Source organism: Felis catus, chromosome D4 (assembly GCF_018350175.1).
Source record: "Felis catus isolate Fca126 chromosome D4, F.catus_Fca126_mat1.0, whole genome shotgun sequence".
Taxonomy (NCBI): Eukaryota; Metazoa; Chordata; class Mammalia; order Carnivora; family Felidae; genus Felis; species Felis catus.
The window spans coordinates 66,562,064-66,587,884 of NC_058380.1; the positions used below are offsets into that span (position 1 = coordinate 66,562,064).

General features: G+C 41.5%; 1 protein-coding gene across 3 annotated transcripts in view; it reads left to right on the forward strand.

The window, feature by feature from the left end:
- The first annotated feature begins 5,827 nt into the window (after positions 1–5,827).
- SLC44A1 (solute carrier family 44 member 1) overlaps positions 5,828–25,821 on the forward strand; it is a 201,431-nt gene continuing 181,437 nt past the window's right edge. For 2 of the 3 annotated variants that reach the window (XM_023242529.2, XM_023242528.2), the window contains exon 1: positions 5,831–6,110. In XM_023242529.2, coding sequence (XP_023098297.1) covers positions 6,075–6,110 — 36 coding nt within the window. In that variant the 5' untranslated portion in view covers positions 5,831–6,074. Of the gene's footprint in view, positions 6,111–25,821 lie in introns of all 3 variants that reach the window. The other variant, XM_023242530.2, reaches the window with a different exon arrangement.

The following is a 25,821-nucleotide window of genomic DNA, read 5'->3' on the forward strand; positions in this document are numbered from 1 at the left end:
CAATTTCTTCTTATTGTAAACAAGACTGTATTATTGTTAGGGGCGCCTGGGTGGCGCAGTCGGTTAAGTGTCCGACTTCAGCCAGGTCACGATCTCGCGGTCCGTGAGTTCGAGCCCCGCGTCGGGCTCAGGGCTGATGGCTCGGAGCCTGGAGCCTGTTTCTGATTCTGTGTCTCCCTCTCTCTCTGCCCCTCCCCCGTTCATGTTCTGTCTCTCTCTGTCCCAAAAATAAATAAACGTTGAAAAAAAAAAAAGACTGTATTATTGTTGGATATGTTCCTGGACAAGAAATGGCTGAGCTAAAAGGAATGCATCTTTTCAATATATGAATTCTTAAATTCCACTCCAGAAAGAGGTAACTATATCCCCATCAATAGTATATGAGAACACTATGACTTTCTCTGACACTGAATATTATCAAGCTTTTAAATCTTTGCCAGTTTGTTAGGTGAAGAATGATAGCTCCTAATTTTTTAAGTTACAGTTTTATTATTAGTGAAGTTGAGCAGCATTTCACATTTTATGAGTCCTTGTATTTCTTTCGCTGTGGATTTTGTCTGCTATGTCCTTTGCCTCTTTTTCTACTGGGTGCTTTTGGTTTTCTTGTTTTGTTTTGTTTTTTATTTTTTTCAATAGGAGACTTTCAGGTGTTATCAATAGTATATATGGTAGTCTGTTCAGGCTGCTATAACAAAATTCCATAGACTGGGTGTCTTATAGACAACAGAAATTAATTCCTCACAGTTCTAGAAATTGCACGTCCAAGATCAGGGTACTACCTGGAGTTCTGGTGAAGGCCCTCTTCTGGGTTGCACACTGCCAACTTCTTGCTGTGTCCTCACATGGGGGAAGGGACTGGGGGTCTCTCTGGAATCTTTATAAATCACTAATCCCATTCATGAGGGCTCTATTCTCACCACCCAAGTACCTCCCAAAGGCCCACCTTCTAAAACTATCATCTTTGGGGGTTAGGATTCCCACACATGAATTTCGGGGGACACTGACATTCGTGCCATCGCAGTAAACCTTTTATATATCCCTTTGCAAGGATCGTTTATCTGTTTGTCAGTTGGGTTCATTTACGGTAATTTTTTAACAACATTTATTTATTTATTTTGAGAGAGAGAGCCTGGGAGCCAGGGAGGGGCAGAGAGAGATGGAGAGAATCCCAAGCAGGCTCCCCTGACAGCGGAGAGGGATGCAGGACTGGACCCCACAAACCGTGAGATCATGACCTGAGTGCAAATCAAGAGTCAGATGCTTAAGGACTGAGTCAACCAGGTGATCCTATTTATGTTAAATTTTGCATCTAACAGTTTAAAAAGGTTTACGTAGTTAATCCTATCTGTGTTTTGCCAAGGTGTTAGGCTAGAATATCTTTAAAGAAAAGCCATCTATACTTTCAGTATGATACAAATAAATATATTTTATTCCAGATGTTTCACAGAAAAAAAAGCCAAACAAAAAAAATCACATACTATTTCACATATTTCTTTTGAGACATTCTAGACATTTGCAAATGTAAATTTCTAGGAGCCCATTGACAAAATTCAGTTATTCACTGAAGAAATATTTGTGACATATTCCTGGATACCAAGCTCTTTTCTAGGCTTTTGGTACACGGTGGGAACTTGTCCAGTGGAGATAAGAATAAGGGTTAACAGGGGCAAAAAACATAATGCAGCATTTTTAATGAACAAAATAAATCCATTTCTGTGGGCCTCCTCTGAGCTTATATAGCATGTGGACTCATTCCTCTCGTTACATTTAATCTATACTCTAATTCTTGCTTTAAATGTCTTTTCCACCTCACTAAAATGTAAACGACTTAAGGGCAAGAAATGTACCTCATTTATCTTTGAATCCCTGGCATCTAGCTAGGTGTCTGGCTCATTATAGTGGCTCAAGAACTATGTTGTGAAATAAATGGCTTTCCCTACTTTACAAGTTGCCCCTTTCCTTCTCACATGAATACTCATAATCCTGTCTCCCTTTCCCTCCTTCCTCACCCACCACCTCAAAATAAAAGCCAACACTAGTTGTATGTTGGCAACAGCTCAAATCCCCAAGGACTGATGTTTGCATAATGATATTTAATCAAACACACTAAGCTCATAAGAAGGACTCAATTAAAAAATTATTGAATAAATGAATAACTACAGATTTTTTAAAATGTCATCCAGAAAAGTGGTAGGGGAAATGCTACCCCTCCCTCCAAATGCCAGTTCACAGCAAGTGTTTTTAGAGAACTTATAAAGTGTCTGATATCGCAATGCAAATCCAATTGAAACCGTAAATAAAAGACAGAGTTATTAACACTGGAGAGACATTAACTTACAAGTATGGGTAGAAAAAAGTTGCAGGACTAAGGATTTATAATTGTCAGAGTCTTGCTGGGAACAACGTTGTCTTTTTCTGTCACACGCCTGAGTTCAGGGAAGCTCTTTTCAGGGATTTCTAACTTCAAGGCTTAACTGGGAGGTTGAGATACATTTCCATCTTCCCAAATAGAGACTTGCTCTTGCCTTTCTGGTAATGAATGAACAGTTACAGCCCTTGGTTACAATTAGTTTTTGCTTCTGGAGTATTTCCCAGGGGTGATATGCCCGTGCTTTCAGGAGGCGGTTGTGAGGCAGATCTGGAGGCTGGGGCTCTGCTGAAGCAAATGGGCTCTTGTGGGATATGGCTGTGAACACAGTAGGTGCTAAAATGTAAATAACACAGCCGAAAGCACCAAATGCGCCCCGCCCCTTTTTTAAATTAGAGGACGATTCTGAGCAGTTTATAGGCATACACGTATATCGATGCATTTATATTTGTTACCCCCAAACCTGTAATCATGTGAACAATGAGTCAGGCATTATTAAAATCTTTGGAAAGACCATTAGTTCAGTGTTCTCCTTCTGTGAGTGACCAGCACCAAGCCCTCCATCTGAAACTGGAAACCCTGGAACTCACACGGCCAATTATGCAATACTAGACCACTGGGAAGCATTTCTGGCTGGCTCAGCTAGTGATCTGCTTTTACCCTGCAGCACCAAGATTGATAGACCTTATAATTTTATCCTGGTTAGTGCAGATGCTGTTCTTACATGAGTTGAAAAAAAACACAAAAAACTCCACTCTTCCCAAAAGAAAAACAAACTAACCCCTTCCCAAGTGGCTTGCCTTGATGACACCTCATGGCGGTGAGATCAGTACCTTGATCACTGGCAAGAAAAAAAAAGACCTTTCGCGATTTCTGAATTTTCTGTAGCTTAATTTCATTGAATGCTGAACGTGCTTGTTTATGAGAAAGCGAAAAGGAACAGCAATTTGCCCCCCTCTATATCATTCCTTTTATGGGGCTTCTTTAGGGGTGAAGGCGATGGGAAAGAGATTCTCCTTAGAAGGTACAGAATATCAATTGAGGAGTCGTTAGTTTCTCTTATGCTAATGACGAGGTATAATTTTAAAACATCACATTCATATGCATATATGGTGCATACATACATAATTAGTATGTTTACAAAGCACCTTGCAGAACCCTAGAACTCCTAGTTCCATTAACCCTTAAAGGGAAAACGAGTTCATATCAGTTAAGCACAATGGCATGTACTCCCTTTCAATTATATTCACCCATCATCCATATCTAGGAAAGAGACCTCCAAGAAAGTGAAATACATTTTTTTCTGAAGCACTGCCATGGTCTGTTACGTATTTATCTGTTCTGCAGCTCTAATTACAAAATAAGCACTAGCTACTACATGGAATAACTACACTAGCCAAAAAGATTTTTATAATCTGAGAGAAATGCTCCCATATTGACTCTGCTAAGAGAAACAACTCCCCTTTCCTTGATTATAAAGAAGGAAGACAGATGGCTTCTTGTTTAAGACTGTAATTTTACTTTCAGCCTCCTCCCTCAGTTAAAAACAAGATGTACTCTGAGGCTTTGAGGGAAAATCTCAAGGGAAGGTTTTTTATTCCTGGCTGCATTGAATAATTCAACAAACATTTGAGAGAGCTGAGGGAAATACAAAAGAGAAAATCCTTTCCCTTGTTCTCAGGGAGTTTACAATCTAATTGCGAAGTTTATAATCAGAATTGGGACTAGTGCCTTTAAAGTTTTATTTTTTCCACTTCTATATAATGGCCTGATGGTTACTGGTAACACACTTAGGATTCACCAGCCTGGCAGTAAGGTGCACCCTCTGATCAAATTGGTAGAGAACAAAGGTAGAATGTCAAGGAAGTGTTTGATGATCTCAAGCAGTACTTGTTGAGTGTGGCTCCACTTTCTAGCTGTTTCTTATCTAATCTAGATAACAACACTTCCTGGTCATCTTATCATCAACATTTCACAGAAGATTAGAGAGGTTTAGAAAGGTGATTCATCCACGGTCACAGACCTAGGAAATAGTATTGGAATACACCAACCAGAAATTCTTCTCTGGCCTTTTCTTTAGCTGTGTCCAGGTTCCTATTTCGACTTTCTGTTGCTTTCAATGCACATAAGGTCAGCTTACTTCTGTGCTGTTTCTTTCCCCATAGACTTCGAGTAATCTCTCAAATTTGCTGTCTCTCATTCGTGTCAGGCCTTCTAGAGTCTCATTCCTGTACATCTTTGCAAATCAACTTTTTTTTTTCTTTTCTGATTCTGTCTGTGAGGATGAAATGAAACATGTAAAAGGCATCTGGTACTTGGTTTTCTTAATATTAAACCTAATCTTTACGTTTTATTCCTGCCACATTTTCACTTGCCTCTTTTCACCTTTTTTTTTTTTAAGTGAACTCTACACACAACCTGGGACTTGAACTCAAAAGACCCCAAGATCAAGAGTTGCATGTTCTACTGACTGAGTACCTGCCAGGTACCCTTATTACTACCAGCTTTTAACTGTTCGTTCTCATCTGACACTATTTCCCAAGGACTCTCGGGGTTGTAAATTTCTTAAAGGTAGTGACCACGCCTACTCTAACTTGGTGCTACCCTACAGTGTATTAATTTAGCCACAGGGACTTGTAAGAGAGCAGAAACTATCTTTATTCCCAGTGTCTGTAAGTGACTGGAACTTATTATGTCCTCAGTAAATATTTTTAATATGAATGACTTAATACTCGTTTATTGTTTTTTGTGGACTATCCTGTGTGAGAAAGTTTAGTTCAGATCCAATATGGCTATGTACTGAGAGACCTGGCGAACTTGTTGCCTTTTTCCTATTTTGGGCTCTTCACAAAAATTTCGACTTGGAGTGCATTTCATTAGGCTGTTTCCTTCAAGGTTCAGTTTCATCAGCAAAATGGGGCCAGTAGCAACAGATGCTTGTTTCTCCCGTTTTCTATCACTCACTCCTTCTCCTGGGAAGGTTTATTGTGTACACTTTCCTCTGGCTAAAAAGCAACCGTGGGGGCAGTGAGATGCCTTTACGGTCTTCGGGTGGCGCGTCCAGTGGGGACAGCGAGCAACTCCTCATGCCTCGCCCGTGCCTCCCACGTCCGGAAGCAACCGGCCCCATTTCAGCGGCGAGCCTGCTCAGCCCCTGCGAGCCTCAACCCCGAGCGACCTCTTGTTCCGAGGCAGCGCTGTGCCTCGGTGCCACCACTAAATAGGCTCGGCACGGCGCAGGCTCCGACTCGGGCCGAAGGGCCCGGCCTCGTTTTGGCCGCCGCCGCCCGGCTGCGGGCTCGGCGCTGCACTGGGGGCGGGGAGTCTGATGGGAGACGCGCGCGGCGCTGAGGAGGCGGCGGCCCGGGAGAGGGAGCGGGAGAGGGACTGGGCGCGGGAGGCGGGAGGCGGGGGACAGGGGGAGGCGCCGCCGCCGCCGCCCGCCCCTTTCCACTGGGGAGCAGCTGCAGCAGCAGGAGCGGAGCAGGAGCCGCGCAGCCGCCGCCGCCGCCGTGGGATGTGGCCGGCGCCCGCCCCGAGCCGCGCCGCCTCCTGAGTACCCGCCGCCACCCGAGCCGCCGCCGCCGCCGCCGAGCCGTGCGGGGCCAGGCCGCGCCCTCCCCGGGCGCCCGCCGGCTCGCATGCCGAGGGGCTCCGGGGCGTAGCTGCGCGCCCGGCGCCGCCTCCGGGCTCCTCCGGCCCCGCCATGGGCTGCTGCAGCTCCGCCTCCTCCGCCGCGCAGGTGAGGGGCTCCCTCCTCCCGGCCGCCCGCCCGGATGCCTCCCCCGCGCCGCGCAGCTGGTGCCTGCTGCATCCCGCCGCCCGAGAGCCTCCCTCAGCCCACCCTGCACTCCGGAGACCCCCGCCCCCGCCTCTCCCTTGCGCCTGTCCCGCAGGTGCCCCCGCGCTGGCTCCGCGGCTGTCGTCTCGCAGCCACCTCTGCGCGGCCCCTAGTAAGCCCCCCAGCTCTCTCCCTGGCGCGTCTCCGACTTGGCCTCCTCTTCCCAGTCACACCTGAGCGGCCCGTCCCGCCCGCCTGCAGGTAGAAGCAACACAGGCGCCTCCTCTCTGCCCCAGGTGGCACCCGGTTCCCTCGTCTTCTGGGCCTTGCGCCTCTCTTCCCATCTCCTTGGAGTCTCCCCTTTGCCCATCCACCGGCTGTTTTCTGTGCTCCGTGGCGGAGTACCTCCAGCACGGGCTCTTCACCCTTCTTCACCCCTTTCCAGTTTCTGCTCCATTAGGTATTCTGTCCCTTTCTCTTGCCCGCCGCCCCCGACACCAGGTTCAACTGTTTTAAGCGAGTCCGGGAGCCCTTACGCGGCCCACGTCCCGGATCCAACCCGCTCGCCTTGCACCCCATCCCCCCTTTGTGCCTTGACCCCGGGCACCGCGGCCTCTCCGCACACCGAGGCCCCTGCGGGAGCGCTGAGACTAGGCTGGGAAGGAGATTGGGCACCTGGTGGGTGACGGGAGCGTTACGGAAACTCCCTCTTTGTTGCCAGTGTAACAGGAGGAAGAGGTGCCGAATTTAGTTTTTCTGTGGGCACTGGCTGAATGTTGTCGCTGAGGGCTGAGATGCAGAGATTTCTCCCAGCGTCTACCCTGCCCCCATCCAAATTTCGCTAACCTCCCTCTCCCTTTGCCGATCCGAGCCCTTAACCTGGATGGAAATGTTTAGACAACTGTATAAGGATCAAATGTAATAGAACTTGACTGCTGGCCACTAATAACTGAGAGGACCTGTTTGTAAATTACCTAATTTAGTGGATTAGTGAGTGTATTTACAAATACGATAAAAAGCAATCAGGAATACTGCATCAAACTGTCTGGTGGTGGTGTATGAAAAATAGGCTCTGACAATGCATGGGATGTAATCTCACAGTTTCATTAGCGTAGAATTTAACTGTGGTCTTTGATTTGTTTGTTTTGGGGGAGACAAGGGCTCTTGTTTTTAGAAATAAAGGCTGGTTGGTTTTTGGTGAAGAAAAATGCTAGTTTGGAAAAAAAAAATTCCTCCAGAGATCTAGCATCTGTGGTAATGCCAGAAGTGTTTTGCTGCTGCTAAATGACTATATATAACTCAGTTTTAAATAACCTGCATACTTGTTCTGAAAATCTGAGATCTGTTAGAAAATGACTAGAATTGCAGATGAATGGAGGACATTTATGTTTTATCAAGTATCCAACCTATTTGTCCAGTTCTTTTTCGGAGTGTTTGCTTACCCGTGTTTTTTCCACCCTCACCACCCGCCCAGGATCGTGGTCAGGCTGATTGGTTTAGTTAGTTAAACCTTCCCATTCATTTGGAATAACAAATAAAACTACATGTAGTGATGTTAGGAAGGAGCGGTCGATAAACCAGGGTTTTCATATTAACAGTTAAAGATGTGGGATTACACAATACCTTTCAACTGGTTAGGGAGTTTTGGGGGAGGGGGGAATCTAGTTGAGTGCTATTCATTTAACATTTACTTACATATTATTTTCGCCAAAAAAGGTGTTTCATACTGTTTTCTTTTAAGCACTGGGTTACTTTACATCTTCTTTTGGTGGTGAAATGCCTTTAAGACAGGAAATTATTGATAGTTTATGGATGGCTTGAGCAGTTAAAATTGGGAGCGATGGATGCTGGACCAAAACTCTGCTTTAATCACAGGTCTTGAATTTGGCTAGCTCCACATCTTACTTTTCGGAGTGCTGTCTGTCACATGCGTTTTCTTTGCTGTTTCCTCCTCTTGCAGCCACTGCTTCCTTCATGCCATGTTCTACAGACAAGATGTATGTCATGCACCCTGAGGGGTGCATTTTTTTTTTTTCCTGTAGATTCCTATAACCAATTGGCAGCTGTCACATGCCTTTAAGTTCAGCTTTAGGGACTTGTAGTGTTCAGTGGAGCATTGAGGAGCAGGTTTTGTGCCAAAGAGCTTGTCATTTTTTTTTTTTTAATTTGATATTTTGGCATTGTTCTTCATTTGTGAAATGTTACCAATCTGCTGGCATTTTAACGCCCCTTTCAGGAGTATCCTCGGTTTTAGAACAATATCATGTCTGTCTATGTTGTGTTGAAACAAAACAGGGATGCAACTTCACATCACTTTGAACCTGTGTTAGAGGCCTCGATTGATTGTATTTTTAGGCAGAATGTGTTTCTTTCATCCTTTCTACTGGATTGTAAGCTTCTTGAGTATAGGAACTGCTTTTGTTTTGTTTTCTCCATCTTTGTATCCATTGCAGTGCCTCACCATACCTTGTACAGAATAGTTGCTTAGCAGTAGTCAATAAACAGAATGTATCTACACACATTTGAACATCTGGCTGGCAAGTAACATTAAATATGAGTCCAGCCCTGACCCATGTGCTGTTTGACTTCCTTGGGCTGGTTGACTGATTCCACCAAGCCATCCTCTTTGAAGCTCAAATTTAAACTGTTTAAGTTAAAATTGACCTGCCTTTCCTACATTCCTTCCTACTCTATCAATGGTACCATCAGTTTGCAAAATTGAGCAGGCTTTTCCTTTTCTCCTGGTGCTCTGCTCAGTGCCTATATTTTAGTTGGAGCAGTGGCTGTAACATCTTTAAAAAGCTTGTCTGCAAACTCTAATGATAACCTGCATAGCACATCAAAACAACGTGCTTCGGGGTACTCTGCGGTTCAGCTTAGCTTTTCTCAGTGGTATCGTCAGCAATTTTAAAGCCCTGGCAGGTTTTATCAATGTAAATATAATGCGTTTCCTTTTTGTAGTAGGGATTCGCTTTTGAAATGTAATTTATTTTTCCTCATAGTCCCTTGCTATGTTGTAGACTCTCATAAAAGAGTTTATGGTCTTCCCAACTGTTTCATCTCTTGTAATCTGTCCTGGTGTTATTTCCATTTTCTTGTCAGTGTCTGGATATCATAATTTGCCATCGAAACAATTATCCTGTTTTAGGATTTAGATCAAAGAAGTGTCACATTCTATACTAACTTACATTTCATTGCTGAAGGAGCAAATTATTGGCAAAATAATTTGTGCTGTATTAGGTACGTACATCTAAGAATCTTAAGAATATGTACGGAGTCAAGGACTTATAGAACTCTTAATTACGATTTTTATTAGTGACCACTACAAGTCATTTGCAGATATTAGAAACTGCTCAAAACAAGCCAACCCCTGATAGCCTTTGCCTAAAAATCTCTTTGAAGGGAACATAAAAGTGAGATAGTCTTGAGTTTCTTTTTACAAGCACTAATCTTCCCTAAGACTCTTAAAATTTATTCCCAACTCTCCATAATTCGTTTGTTCTGTTATAACCTGACATAATTTCTATTCTTGTAATGTTAAACTTCAAAGTTCACTTGTAAATCTTCAGATTTATGAAATGTTCTTTCCCATTGACAAACCAGTTTGAATGAAGCAGGCTTTCCAAAGATTACTTAGCAAATTGCTGTAAGTCTTTGTCGTTAATGGCTAGATCATTATTTCTCACAGCAGTGCTTCGGAGGCCAGGAGATTTTGCAAGTGCTCTGAAGTTCTGTGTCCTTTGGTGCTAACCTTAGAAATTGTGAGAAGGATGGAGGAGAATCTTTCTGGTTGAACAAACCACCCCTTGTCTGACTTGAGGAGGAATTGTACTTGTCTACTGTCGTGTTCCATGGTCCTCAAATAGAGAGCTATAAATTTAACTGTCTTTCTCTAGCTCTTAAATCTTGTCTGGGGAATGATGAAAAACAGTCAAGTGCTTCACTAACACTGGTTAACTTTTGAGTATGTTAACTGTTCCTTAACAGATTTTAATAACCCTGTAGTTTCTGTCTGCTTTGTGGAATTTAAAGTCAGATGGTAAAAATGGCATTTGAAGAGTGTAGTGGGATTTCCCAACAGAAACTAAATTGTTCCATTAAAATATGTCCAGCAAAGCAGACTTGGTCTGACCGGGATAAAAAAAAAAAAAAAAAAAAAAAAAAAGTCATGGCAGGGGGGGCACCTGGGTGGCTCAGTCGGTTAAGCGGCCAGTTCTTGGTTTTGGCTCAGGTCATGATCTCACTGTTGGTGAATTGGAGCCCCGCATCAGGCTCTATGCTGACAGTGTGGAGCCTGCTTGGAATTCTCTCTCCCTCCTTCTCTTTCTGCCCCTCCCCTGCTCATGCTCTCTCTCTTGCTCTCAAAAGAAAAAAAAGTCATGGCATGAGGACAGTTTTTTCTTCTTTCTTCTTCTTCTTCTTTTTCTTCTTCTTTACTAACTATGCTGTTAGTATAGGAGATCCACTCCTCAAAATATGTAAACCAAAGAATGTCAAAATAGGAAAATACTGTAAAAATGGTAATGCTTTTTGTATAGCTATTTTCCACAGCCATTTTCAAGTTTTAATTTCTATGGTACCTCTGAAGTTGACTGTACTTTCATTTTACAGCTAAGGAAATTGAGACTTGGAGTTTAGGAAACCTTGGTTGAAGTCAGAGCTCCTGAGCAACAGATCCAAACTTTAACCCTGGTCTTCTGGATTGCAATCCTGTGTTTCTCAGTTTTCACATGCACACTTCCTAAATCTTAAATTGCAGCTCACTCTATCTTTAGAGAAGATCCACTCAATAAAATTTTGAATTAAGGAATTTCCGAGTTGAATTCGTGCCACCATTTTGAACTTCCTGCTGTTCCTGTCTGTGGAACAACATCATATAATATAGCAAAACTAGTCTAGCTAGAATGTTCTCAGACTTGACAAATACTATCAAATACTATTTGATGTGTTAATCCTATCATTTAGAAGTGTTATTGGCTTGGGAGGATATTTATAACAACACATTGTATATTCTACTGGTGATTGGTTAATAGCTATTTTTCTATATATCCCTCTATCCTTCCTCTCCTACCTTCCAAGAAGAAAGAAATATTTCCATTTTGTAACTTTGGCCCCGATTTTTGGGACTTTGGGGGATAGTAGAGATAAACCAGTGCTATTATCTCACTTTCCTGTTGAGCTAAACTATAATTTAGAGCTATGAAGTATTCTGAGGTCAGAGAAATCCATTATCAGGTAGTTGGGACTAGAAACTAGTCTCTTAATCTCTTGATCTTTCTGTAGTATAGTTAATTCTTAATGTTTTAAGTCCTATCTTTGCAACCTTAGCTGTACACTGGAAACGCTTAGAGAACTTTAAAAAACAGTGATGCCTGGGTCCTACTCCCCGAGATTCTGATTTCATTGGTTCAAGGTCACTGCCTGGGTACCAAAAATTTTAAAGTTCCTCTGATAATTCTCCTGTGCTGCCAAGGTTGAAAACCACTGCGAACATACCCTTTCTTTAGGTAATTGCATCTCCTCTTATGGTTTCAGTTACAATCTGTATGCTGACAGTTCCCAAACTGAATTACTCAATTGGAAGAAACTCTGTCCTGGCCTCTGATCCTAATATCCAACGGACTACTTAGCATTTCCACTAGAATATCTTACAAGCAACTCAAACTCAGCATGTCAGAAACTGAACTCAAAATCTGCACACATACACATGTCTTTTTCAGTATCTCTGGTTCACTGAATGATACCAGTATCCTGGTATGGAAACTGGAAACCTGAGATGTGCAGGAGCCCACTTGTCATTCTTCCGTATCTTGTGACCACATTTTGCTTATTTTACCTTCTAAACTTTACTGCCACCACCACAGTCTAAGCCTCCGTCATCTCTGGCCAGAAACTCTCTCCTGGATCTCCATGTATTATTCATTCTCCCTTCAAATTTTTCTCCATATTTCAGTCTTAGTGATCTTTAAAAAATCCAAAGCTGATTGTGTCCCTGTGCTACTTGAAACCCTTTAATGGTTTCCAGTTGGTTTTAGGACAAAGGCCAGAATCTCTGACCTTAGCCAACAAAGTCTTTGTGGGCTGGTCTCCGTCTCTCCTGTGTCGTTGTGCTCTCCTGCCATGTTTCTTCTTATTCTTTGTGGTCCAATCTCACAGATTCTTCAGTAGATTGTATTCCTTCTCCTTTTAGGACTTTTTCCACCTGCTATTCACTTGTCTGGAAGACCGTTTTCTCCCTGGCCTTTGGCGGGCTGCTACTCATCCTTTAAATTTCTAGCCTTAAAGTCAGTTCAGTTCTTTGGAAAATCCTCCCTTGATGCTTCAAACCATGCCATGTCTCCTTATTAAATTCTCATAGCCTTATGTATTTTCCCTTTGAGTGCTTAAAGCAATAAATAATTATACAGTTGATATTGTCTGGTCCATTGGCAAAACTATAGCCCATGGACCAAATTGGGCCAACTACCTGTTTTTATATGGCTTGCAAGCTAAGAATGCTCAAAATTGTGTGTGTGTATGTATTTATGCATATATATGCAAATATGTATAATATATATTTAATAAAAAAGGTCAATCCATGATAAATTTATTTAGTAAAAGTTGTATGAAATTTGACTTTTAATTGTCCACAAAGCTGTTTTTTTTTTTTTAAGTTTATTTACTTATTTTGAGAGATACAGAGACAGCATAGCATGAGTGGGCGGGGGTGGGGGTGGGGGTGGGTGCAGGGAGAGAGAGAATCCCAGGCAGGCTCTGTGCTGCCAACATCAGAGCCCAATGTGGGACTTGAACCCACAAAGCCACGAGATCATGACCTGAGCCAAAACCAAGAGTCAGAAACTTAACCAACTTGGCCACTCAGGCGCCCCTGTCCCAAAGTTTTTTTGGACCTGATCCCGTTTATTCGTTTATATATTGTCTGTGGCTGCCTTCATGCTATGGCAAGCTTGAGTAGTTAGTTGTGACAGAGACTTTCTGGCCCACAAGTGTAAATATTTACCCTGTGGCCTTTTACAGAAAATGTTTGCTGACCCCTGGTCTAGACTGAGCTGACAAAGAGCAGGACCATGTCTGTTTTGTTCATTGCTGTTATTCTCTATGCTAGGCTGGTCCCTGGTACATGATAGGTGCTCAGGGAATGTTTGAACAAATTAACAAACGTTCTCTTTCCTTCCATGGATGGATGTGGATGAACTCCTACCTTAGTAATTCTGATGTTTTAAAATTCAATACAAAAAAATTTTTTAACGGGTTAAATACTTTCAAAGAAGGTTCTCAGCATCTTCAGCAACATTCTTAAGCGGCTTGTTTGTTGCAGGTGTATATCTCAGGTGTGAAGCAAGCAGACTTACAGAGGTGTGGTGCAAATTCCTAGGTCAAGGTGGATGGGAAAAGACTGGTCCACTCAAATAATGGACCAGTTGGATTTACAGTGCTGACGTTTTTATAGCAGGCACAAATGGATGGGACTTTATGTGTAGTGTTATAAAGAAAAAGTGTTTAGACTGGTGAAAACTTCAGTCATTAGAGAGGCATTGTTATTTCTACTGTGGGAATTCACTCTGGAAATGGTTGAAGTTTCTGGCACGGTAATATTTTTTCCCTTTTAGTACTTTTTGTTTTCTCTTGTATTTGGAATATAGCATAGCATTATACTCCAATTTTGAATTTATGCATTGTGTCAAACTTGGTACTCTTTTCAAAAGGTGATTTTTGAAGGTAATTTGCATTTTTCAGTATCTTTTAATATACTTAGTGGTGGTGGGGGGTCTTATTTTATTTATTTTTATTTTTTAATGTTTATTTATTTTTGAAAGAGAGAGAGAGACAGAGTGCCAGGGGAGAGGAGCAGAGAGAGAGGGAGACACAGACTCTGAAGCACGCTCCAGGCTGTGAGCTGTCAGCACAAAGCCCTATGTGGGGCTCGAAGTCATGGAACTGTGAGATCATGACCTGAGCTGAAGTCGGACGCTCAACCAACTGAGCCACCCAGGCACCCCTTAGTTTTTTTTTTTTTTTTTCCTTTGATAGACTCTTTTTGATTTCATATCAGTTGGGTAATAGGATTTACTCAAAAAACAATTGATAAACCACTGGAATTTATTTTTTGTGTGAAAATAATATTACTCTTTTTAGCTGTTTTCTACAACATCCTACAACCAACTATTTAGACACTTATTTAGTAAGGAAGTTCTTAAAAGCCATTTTTAGTCTGGGGTGCCTGGGTGGCTCAGGAGGTTTAAGTGTCCCTCTCTTGGTTGCCATGAGATCAGGCCATGATCTCATGGTTCATGAGTCGAGCCCCACATTGGGCTCTGCACTGACAACATGGAGCCTGCTTGGATCTTTCTCTCTCTGCCGCTCCTCTGTTCATGCTCTCTTTCTATCTCTCAGAAAAAATAAAATAAAAATCTTATTAAAAAGACCCATTTTTAGTCCAATATTTAAAGTTGCCATATATACTGAAAATTGTTAAACAGTAAGTGTTTGATTTCTGGATACATTTGTATAATGTAAAATAAAATAGCAAACAAAAAAATTGAAAATAGATGGTTATTTCTAGATGTTGAAGTAGCAGTGAAGGTATAAAAGTTTGCTTTTTTCTGTAGCATGTGATGATGATAATGATCCTGTAAGATTTTTCATTATGAACTTCTTAAAGTGATTCAGCTGTAAGACATAAAGAAACCTTAACTCTAAATAGCTAAAACATTAAAGGATTAATCTCACATAAGGTGAGAGGTACAGTGGCTTCTGGGTTGGTTACTTTAGTGGCTTGATGATGTCACCAAGGACCTGAGTTTTTTCTTTGCTTTTTTTTTTTTTTTTTTTTTTTTTTTTAATAATTTTAAGGATGACCACTTCTCACCTATTTGCCCTCAGGATTCCAAGATGCATGTGGCTCTTTCTGCCTTCTTTTGCTGAGCTGACAACTTCCAGGGGTTTTCCTTTAGTAGAAGTTACGGAGGGCCGCATACTCATCCCTAGATAATTTCTAGTAAGGGAGAGGCAAAGAACCCTGTAATTGGCTTAGACTAACCAGGATTTCCCTGAGTCCAGTGGAGGGCGGGGCAACACCAGAACAAAATTAGAACGCCAACAGCGGTGCGGAGGGTGGGGATGGTGACTCCACAGTCCGCCAATACTACCTGTTACATAGTTTTGCTATTTTTCTTCTGCCTATAAAGTCACACCTCTGCAGTGTTTCCTAACATTTTGCTTATAGCTCCATTATAAGACTTTTCACAGTTCAGAGCTGAAAGTCACACAATTATCTTCCTGTTCTCCCAGTAATACTGCTCAAGCCACTACGGAAGTCCTCGTCTAGCTCTTTCCCCCACCCTACTGCCTGTTTCCTGTTCTGAGCTTCAGGATAAAGAAGACCATTTAAGGTTGGGATCATGGTTAAGTAGCTAATTAATATTCTCACAGTTAGTGATCCCCAAAAGAATCTTGTGGGTTAGTTTAACCTCTTCCCTGTAGCTCTCAATTTCTTTTCTGCCTCTTCTAACCTCTCACTTCTGTGTGTATTTATCTCTATTTGGTACTCATGTATCTTCCCCCAAATTTTCTTTTTCCTTTCTATTCTTCTCACCCCTCCCTGGTGCACTTAAGGAGTCATAATACTGAGTGGGATATGCTAGGATAGAGAAGGAAAAAAAAGAGAGTATCTTTTTTTCTTTCTTTTTCCCCCTCCTGTTTAATTTCTTTCTTTTTTTTTTGTATAAACAATAATAAAACTGAAGATTCACATCATTCTTTAGAATATCTATGATATAAAGAGCTCATAAAAAATGCAACAAATAGCTCATTTACAGAAGAGGAAATAGTAAACTAATATGTAAATGTGTTCAATTTTGCTGATAATCAAATTAACTGAAAGCACAGAGACACTCTTACACCTGCAACTTTGGTAAAAGTTAACAGAATATTAATTGCTCATGTGGTTTTGACTCAAGTGTACTTTATTGATTCGCTGAATAAATTGGAATGACTCTCTTGGGACATTGTTTGATGACATACATTAAAAGCCATAAAAAGCAGTTGACATCCCTTATTTAGCAATCTAAACGTACAGTAAATGCTATATGCAAGAATCTTTCCATTTAGCATTATTTATAATAGCAAAAGAGTTTAATTTTAAGCAAAATAGTTTTGGTGTAAAATTTCTTTTTTAGTATAAAATTCAGTTGTACTTAGACTATTGTATGTGTCTCATTTTCCATCCCGCCCTTAATGATCCCGTCCTTAATGTGTAAGTGGCCTTCTACCTTCCTTGTAAGACATCCTTTCTGTTGTGTTACTCTACAGGGCTGTTAGAATCCATAGAATTGAACACCATCTTATACTGATTGTGGAGTGAGTGTGGACTGCATAGCCAGACGACGTGGGTTTGAATCTCAGCTCTGTCACCAGCTGGGTTATTTGGGCCACATTCTTTAACATTTGGTGCCTCACTTTTCCTAGATGTCGAATGGGAACAATAATAAAACCTATCTCATAGGCTTATAGCAAATTGCACAATCTGTGAAAATATCTCAGACATTATGATATTAATGGAAACTAAATCTGGCAGATGTCCTTGTATCCATTAAGCCTCCCCTAAAAAGAATCCTCTTTGGGTTTTGGAAAAGTGACCCTGACTTTCAGAAATTTTAAATTGTGTCAGGAAGGTGAGTGCTAAGGGTGAAATAAACAGCAATAATAACGAGAGGCTAAATTGGGTGCTTAAGAATTTAGGGAATGGGGAAACCAAGAAAGAATGGATTAGTTGGTTGAGAGGGCTTCCTGAAATGACCCTGGATCTAGCCTTGAAGGATGGGATTTTATTTATTTATTTATTTATTTATTTATTTATTTATTTATTTATTTTATTTATTTATGTTTGCTTATTTTTTGAGACAGAAAGAGAAACAGCACGAGCAGGGAAAGGGCAGAGAGGGAGGCACAGAATCCAAAGCAGGCTTCAGGCTCCGAGCTGTCAGCGCAGAGCCCGATGTGGAGCTCGAACTCACAAATCACAAGATCATGACCTGAGCCAAAGTCGGACTCTTAACCGACTAAGCCACCCAGGTACCCCGAACAATGGGATTTAGAAAGAGTGGGAGAGTAGATAGATTTTAGTAGAAAGGTGGGGGGGCATTCCAATGAAAGGAACACCTTGAACAGAAAGACAAGGAAGCCTTTAACTTACTGCATGTCCCATGTCCGCATGGAAAGGAGACCTGGCTAGAGTAGACAGAAGAGATGTTACATGTAGGGAAGGCATTAATATTTGAAGGCGAAGGAAATAGGCAGCCATGGAGGGTTTTTTAGCGTGACTTAAGGAAGATTAATCTGACAGTCTTACCTGTGCTTGAATTGGGAGAAAGGGAAACAGATGGCACCCAGGAAGCTGTTCACTAACTTGGACCAGTGTTTCTCAAATGGGAAGCAGAAGAGATACTATAGAATTGAAATAGGATAGACTTTCCTGACTTATCTGGGTATGCCCTCATAAAACCAGTTTAGAATGCCATGTAATGGAAGAAGGGTATTATAATTGATAGGCATCCCAAGTAGAGATGGCGAGTACTATGTGGGGGAAGGAAAGATGAATTTAATTTTGTGTGAACTGAGTTTTGATACCGCCATGTAGCTAGCAATTTCCCATAGGCAATGGAAAACCCAGAACTGGATTTCAGATAATGCTTTAAGTCATGTGCATACATAGAGATGCTTTTGGGATGGGTGATCTCTGAGAGGAAGGAAAAGGCATGAAAAAGGACGGCAGACAACTAGGGAATGAGTAATGACTGCTTATTCCCTATCTACTCTCATAATAAATTTCATTTTATTCTCACAACTCTCAGAGGGGTACCAGTGTTAGCCCCATTTTACAGATTAGAAAGCTGAAGCCACGAAAGCATAGGCAGTTTGCCCAAGTTCCCCCAAGAGTAAAGCCTGTAGGAGTTCAAAGCATGTACATTTCCTACTGCACTACTTTCCTTTTCCTCTGCTGGACTGAAGACTACTACATTAGAATAGTATTTAAATGTACCTCAGACACCACTTTTCTGTCACCTAGAGTCAGAGTTTGCGTGTACTGTTTACCCTTGCTTTAAAGTTGTGTGTGTGTCAATGGAGTACTACGTGGCAATGAGAAAGAATGAAATGCCCTTTGTAGCAACGTGGATGGAACTGGAGAGTGTGATGCTAAGTGAAACAAGCCATACAGAGAAAGACAGATACCATATGTTTTCACTCTTATGTGGATCCTGAGAAACTTAACAGAAACCCATGGGGGAGGGGAAGGAAAAAAAAAAAAAAAGAGGTTAGAGTGGGAGAGAGAGCCAAAGCATAAGAGACTCTTAAAAACTGAGAACAAACTGAGGGTTGATGGGGGGTGGGAGGGAGGGGAGGGTGGGTGATGGGTATTGAGGGGGCACCTTTTGGGATGAGCACTGGGTGTTGTATGGAAACCAATTTAACAATAAACTTTATATATTGAAAAAAAAAGTGTGTGTGTGTGTGTAGGGGAGGGTGTTGGTTTTAAATCAATGCACCCCAAACTAGAGGTCCGGGGTGACAGTTTGGAGCAGAGTCTATGGTCTGTGTTAAGTGGTGGTTATAAATCTCAGGCTCTAGGGACCCTTAACTGCTGTGCATTTCCTCTTGGGCCCTTGTACAGTTTCTTCTAAAATCGTAAGTCTGAAAGGACTATCATGGCAGTAAGTTTACTAAATGTGACTATAATGGTGTCCTTTTCCCCAGAACTCAGATTCTTTTTTTTTTTTTAAGTTTATTTATTTATTTTGAGAGAGAGTGTGAGCAGGGGAGGGGCAGAGAGAGCGAGAGCGAGCGAGAGAGAAAGAATCCCAAGCAAGCTTTGCACTGTTAAGGCAGAGCCCAATGTGGGGTTCAAACTCACGAACATGAGCTCATGACCTGAGCCGAAGTCAAGGGTTGGACACTTAACTGACTGAGTCACCCAGGCGCCCCCACCCCCACCCCCCATAACTCAGATTCTTGAGAATGTAGTTTTAAATAAAGAATATATGTTTATTTAGTCAGTCTTTGGAGATCCATGGCCTCCAAAAGGGTTAATGTAATTGATGCAGGTATTATTTAATACTGAGTACCAACAAGGCTCTGGAGAGCACTAAGAAAGGAAAGGGTGAAGAAAATGGCTATGTTGAAGTTGACTTTGTAGCACAAATGATTAGTATGCACATTAGGATCAAATTACAAAGGTAGAGATTTTCACCACCAGGGCACAAGTTGGATTTTTTTTTAAACGAAATTGTACTTAACAACTCAGCATATTGAAGAGTTTTATTCCTTGCTTGCTAGGCTCTGATGTTTTTTCAAGTCTATTTTGCATGTGATTTTGTATTTTCATGACAAGTCCAAAAACATCAAGCATTGAATGAAAATTCTGAAGATACCAAGTTTCTAGGTCTAGCATATTAAATATATTTTGAAACTAACATACTTGTACATCAAGAAAAAAATTTTGGGATAGACACTGGTGGTTGAAATAGATTTCAGTTGTGAAAGTTGGCAAATAATACTTTAATATTTTCATTTTGAAAGTGAATGCAATTCTATTTTGTGGTGATGATTTTTTTAATTATTTTTTTTTAACATTTATTTATTTTTGAGAGACAGAGCATGAACAGGGGAGGGACAGAGGTGAGAAGGAGACACAGAACCGGAAGCAGGCTCCAGGCTCTGAGCAACCTGTCAGCACAGAGCCGGATGCGGGGCTTGAACCCACGAACCTTTGATCGTGACTTGAGCCAAAGTTGGACGCTCAACTGACTGAGCCACCCAGAAGCCCCTGTGGTGATAATTTTTAAAGGTTTATAGTTTAGTCTGAGAATGTGAGCCAAGAGCAAGTAGAAAGGCATGTTTCTCTTGAGGTAGTAAGGAGCAAACAGAGCAGGGAGCTCAGAGGCAGGAAGAACACTTTCCCCTGATCTGCTACTTACTGGGCTCTATGTTCCATGGCTGGTGCTATGTTCCATGGCTGGTGCTCTCTCTCTGCCCCTCCCCCGCTTGCTCTCTATCTCTCTCTCTCAAAAAAAACAAAAAAAACCAAAAAAAAACAAAAAAAAAAACAAAACTTGTTTTTAAATATTAGCAGAACAATGTAAATAAATTTCAAGTCACTCAAGTATATTGTGATAATATAAAAGCCTTCATGTGAATTGTTTCTCAGATTTGTATTTGAGATCTCCCAAGAAGTTAGGGAAGGGTTAGTAGTTCAAGAAAGGACCCTTTAAGTTTGTAGCTTGGGAATCTGGACTACTGTGAGGCCAGCTGGGCCAACAGAGAGGGAACCAGCCATTTGTGCTTGAGGGTTTTCTTCTCCTCTCCCCTGGGTCTGCTGCTGAGACCTGAGGGACAGTTACCATTTTAACTTAACACTCCAAATGGCCATCCAGAGGTGGGACCTGGTGATTGAATGCTGTCTTGTTGGAGAAAGAATTGAAAGTGGAGATGATGTTATGGGGGCTAAGCAAATAATAGATCCTCAATAAGTGCTTATTGAATATATGTGATGGGGGGATGGGGTATTCAGAGACTAACATTTTAGTGTAGGATGCTAATGATACCTGTCAAAATTACTGTTAAATATAACCTATGGTGGAGGGAAATGGGAATGAACCTAAAAATTACAATACGCCATTAGTTGAATTTTTTTGTTTTGTTTTTAATGTTTATTTATTTATTTTGGGGAGGGGGGGAGGCAGAATCGGAAACAGGCTCTAGGCTCTGAGCTGTCAGTACAGAGCCCCATGTGGGGGCTCAAACCCATGAGTAGCGAGATCATGAGCTGAACTGAAGTCAGATGCTTAACTAACTGAGCCACCCAGGTGCCCCTGAAATGTTTGTTATGAGTTAATTCTAGTGATTGTGAACCTAACCTTGTTAGCATGTATTTCTTCATTATAATGAAGTCTTGGTGAGGACATTAATATTAGCTAGTCAGGGGGAAAAAAAAGAGCACATCATAAACCAGAGACCTCCCGGCTGGTACACACCTAAGTATGCTAGGTAATCAGCACTGGTTGATAGATTTATGAGAAATGGAGGCTTCTCTTCCCTTCTGCCTCCCCCATTCCACTCCCTCCCCCCTCTCCCTTTTTTGTTTTTACTGGTTCATATTGCAGAATGCATGATGGAAGCTCTTCTAGCCCATCTTCGCAATTCTTGTCTGGGAACAGAGTGGGTAGAGCTACACATCCTATATATTTTGTTCAAAGTGTGACTGGAAGGCTGGAAATTAGCACAGTAAAAATGACCCCTGCCCGTGACTGCGGCATAGGAACAAGGAAACTCCGGGGGCAGTGGGAAAGCACTGAAAAGAAAAAAGTAAAAGCATCAAGAATGTTGGTAAAATGAAGAAGAAATTCCACGCCAGTCACATTCTTGGTTTAGTTTAATGTTGACTGGCAAGGGTGCTGCTCAGGCTACTAAGTACGGCTTTAACCAAGAATGAGACTTTTCTTCTTGAAGTATGCAGTCTACAGAGGGGTGTAGGGGCTTCCACAGTGGTGGAGTATATGTGCATCTCTCTCTCTCTCTTTCTTTCTTTCTTTCTTTCTTTCTTTCTTTCTTTCTTTCTTTCAAAAAAATTTTTTAATGTTTATTTTTTGAGAGAGAGAGGGGGAGACAGAGCGTGAGCAGGGGAGGGTCAGAGAGAGAGGGAGACACAGAATCCGAAGCAGACTTCAGGCTCTGAGCTATTAGCATGGAGCCCAATGCGGGGTTTGAACTCACGGATTGTGAAGCCAAAGTTAGGCGCCCCACATCTCTATTTCTTAAGCCAAAAGTTACACTCGTTTGCAGTGTGTAAAGCACAGATAATTTCTTGGTAGATTCTAAACTAGTTTTTAAAAATAAGAGCTAGTAATACGAAGGGCCCCAAAGGAACATAGACATTATTTTTGAAGTACGATCTGTGTCTATTCTTAACTAGTAAGGGTGGAGTTCAGTAAACTTTGGGATAAATTTATTGTGTCTGTAGGCATGATAGTATCTTATTACACAGTGAGAGGAAAAATACTGTCCTTCACTAGAAAATAAAGCTTCCCTGAAGCCTGTAGACAAGGCACACTGACTCTTGAAGCAGGTCCCATAGAAAAGATGGTACCTATGGTATGTTTAATATTTTTATTCCGGCATTGAAATGACCAGCATTTAAGCTAAGGTGTGATTTTTGTTCTTTGGTAGCGCAAGTAATTGTATTTACAACAGAGCAAATCAAAGGTGTTTTTTCTGTTGTTCACTAACCTCTGGTGGCTCTTTTGCTGCTCATTCACGTGTATTGACTGAAGTCCCAGGTCTCTGTCCTTCTGCCCTGCCAGGAAGCCCAGGTACTCTTGTCTCATACTGGAGGTGTGGTCCCACCCAGAGACTCATACCCGACTGGGTACCGTAACCTGTTTAATGTCCCATGGCCACCGAACCACAGGGCCCCCAGTGTATTCTTCTCTTGTCTCTTATCACTACATCAGACCATCTTTTTTTCTTCCCATTTTCTCCCACTCAGATGGGCATTTTCTCTTCTACTTTGTAAGTATTTACACCTCATCTGCTTCTGAAAATATGTGATTCGTAACCAAATGTAGATATATTTAAGACTTTTGAAATGAAAAGTCAAAGCTAAAAGGCAGAGGTGGTACAGAAGGAAGAGACACCCATGTGCTAAGTGCCTACGCTTATTCACCTACCGGAGTTTCTAGCCCTACTGTAGAATGGTACTAATTCAAAGGAGATTATTACATGGAATTCTTTTACAGAATCCCACAACTGGTAGGCACTTGAGGTCTGCAGCCCATCCCACCAAGGGGTCATATCCACTAAGTGGACGTCATTCAGGCTCTGCTTAACTGCCTCCATCAGAGAACTCACTGCTTCCTGAGATAGTTAATTCTGCTTTTAGGCAGTTAGTAGAAGTGTCTTCATTTGTGCACGCCTGAGCCCTGATATGTCCATGTAACTTTACTGTTGGTTCCGATTCGGCACCTTTCAGCCAGATAGAATAACTGAACTGAAGATAGAACAAGTGAGATCAGCCTTCAACGTGTGCCAAGTTTGTGTGTGTGTATTTGAAACTTAAAAAATCCTTAATTTATAGAACCACTTCTAAAGGTCATGATTCCAGATCCTGTACTATTCTGGGCTCCGCCTCTTTTCCCCTCTTATGCTTTGATTTTTAAAATTTATTTTCCATTCCTATCAAAGCTATATATGCATATATTTTTAAAGAGTCAAACAGTTCTAGCATGATTTTTTTTAAGTCTCTCCCCCATTTTCTCTTGCCGTGAGGCCATCACTTTCAAATCTTTGAACAAAATCTTTTTGCTTTTCACTCTGTATATCTAATATGCTTATATTGCTGCCTCCTGGTTCTTCGGGTTTTGGCATGAATTTTGGCCTTTGTTATGGACAGTGAAAATTGAGCTGTCTTGGCAACACCATTCTTTGCCCCATGCCATGTGCATTCTTCTTGTCCCCATTACCCTTCTGTGTAGACATATCATAATTTTGTTTGGATCAGTGTTCAGTCTTTACATTATGACTACCTAAGTGCTCTTCACAGCTGAGTCATGTAATATTTCATCAGTCTTACATAAGCTTTTGTTGCTCTTGGAGATAATTGGCTTGTTTTGCAATTTATCTGGTTTTCTATGTATTTAACAACTGATCCACCTCTAAATTCTTGCCTAGTTGTGTGAATTTCTTTGAGTCAGCTCAGATACTTCAGATACTCTTTTCCATTGCAGTTTCCCCCCTAGATCTCTCTACCATACCTCCAATCTGGGCTGGCTACTTATCAGGCCTGCTGCAAAGGTCTTAATTGGAGATTTCCCTTCATGTCATACTAGGGATTGCCTTAGTCTATTGTGTGTTGGATTCCCAGTTACCTTGATCCCATGTACTTTTAAAAAAATTTATTTAAACAATTAAAAAAAATGTTTATGTGGCTTTTTTTATTTCATGAATCTGTGTAAGGGAAATGAAGGAAAGGAGAGAAGAAGGTGAAGTAGAATTGGAGGAAGAAAACATTTTTGCTTTCAGACTACAAGGTCTTCGAAGAGTTCAGAACATGTGTATGCTTGGAATGAGACCAGAGAATCTGGTCAACGTGGTGGATTCAAATGCACTTACCTACCTCTGCTCCAAACTCCTTGGCGTGGCATAAATACAGATCCAGATCACCAGGAATCTAAGGCGGAGGGATCACTAAGGGCATGGGTGAGAAAAGAGGCTGAAAACAAAAGAATTGGTTGACAGTGTGTGTTAGGAGTAGGTAGACCCTCTGATCTCTTCCCTAGCCAAGCAACTAGATGACATACTGCCCTACAATTTTCTATTTTTATGTGTGACCTTAAGGTTTGTGATCCATTTGAGTTCACTTTTGTGGAGGGTTTGAGGTATATAGGGTGGGTTTTTTGTTTGTTTGCATTTTTGTATATGGGTATCTCATTATTCCAGTATAATTTGTTGATAATGCTATGCTTTTGGGGCATCTGGGTGGCTCAGTTGGTTAAGCATCCGACTCTCAATTTCAGGTCGGGTCATGATCTCGAGGTGGTGAGATCGAGCACTGTTCGGGCTCCATGCTAAAGGCTGAACATTCTCTCTGCCCTTCCCCCTGCCCTGCATGTGCACACATTCTCTCTCAAATTAAAAAAAGAAAGGAAAGAAAAAGAAATGCTATACTTTTCCACTGAATTGCCTTTGTACCTTTCTCAGGTATCAACCATATATACATGTGGTCTATTTCTGAACTTTGTATTCTGTTTCATTCATCTGTTTTATGGTAGCTTTTTACTATATATTGAAATCAGATAGTGGGATTCCATCGACCTTTTCCTTCTTTTTAAAGAACTCTTTTGGCTGTTATAGTTCTTTTATCTTTCCTTATACATTTTGTTTTATTTTTATTTTTTGAGAGACAGTGCAAGTGGGAGAGGGGCAGAAGGAGAGGGAGAGAGAATCTTACGCAAGCTGCATACCCAGCCCAGCATAGGGCTCGATCTCACGACCATGAGACCATGACCTGAGCCAAAATCAAGAGTTGGATGCTTAGCCAACTGAGCCATCCAGGCACCTCCTTCCTTTATATGTTTTAGAATCAGTTTGTCAGTATCTACAAAAAATCTCTTGCTGGGATTTTGATTTAGCTTGTGTTAAAACTGTAGATCAGTTGGGGCTCCTGGGTGGCTCAGTTGGTTAAGCATCCGACTTCAGCTCAGGTCATGATCTCGTGGGTCTCTGAGTTTGAGCCCTGCATCGGCTCTGTGCTGACAGCTCAGAGCCTAGAGCCTGCTTCAGATTCTGTGTCTCCCTCTCTCTGCCCCTTGCCCACTCATTCTCTGTCAAAAATGAATAAATGTTAAAAAAAATTAATAAAAACAACTGTAGATCAATTAAGGAAGAATTGTCAATAGTGAGTTTTCATATCTGTGAATATGGTATAGATAGTTCTCTGTGTATTTAAGCCTATGGTTCTTTTCATCAGTGTTGCTGTTGTGGTCTTTTCTGGGTTGGTTTATTCCATTGATTTGGTAAAATACTCCCCTCTATAGCCTCCTGAGAAAGGATGCTTGTGGTAATTTTTTTTGATACTTTGCATATTTTTATTCTTACCTGATACCTATTTTATATTTGGTTG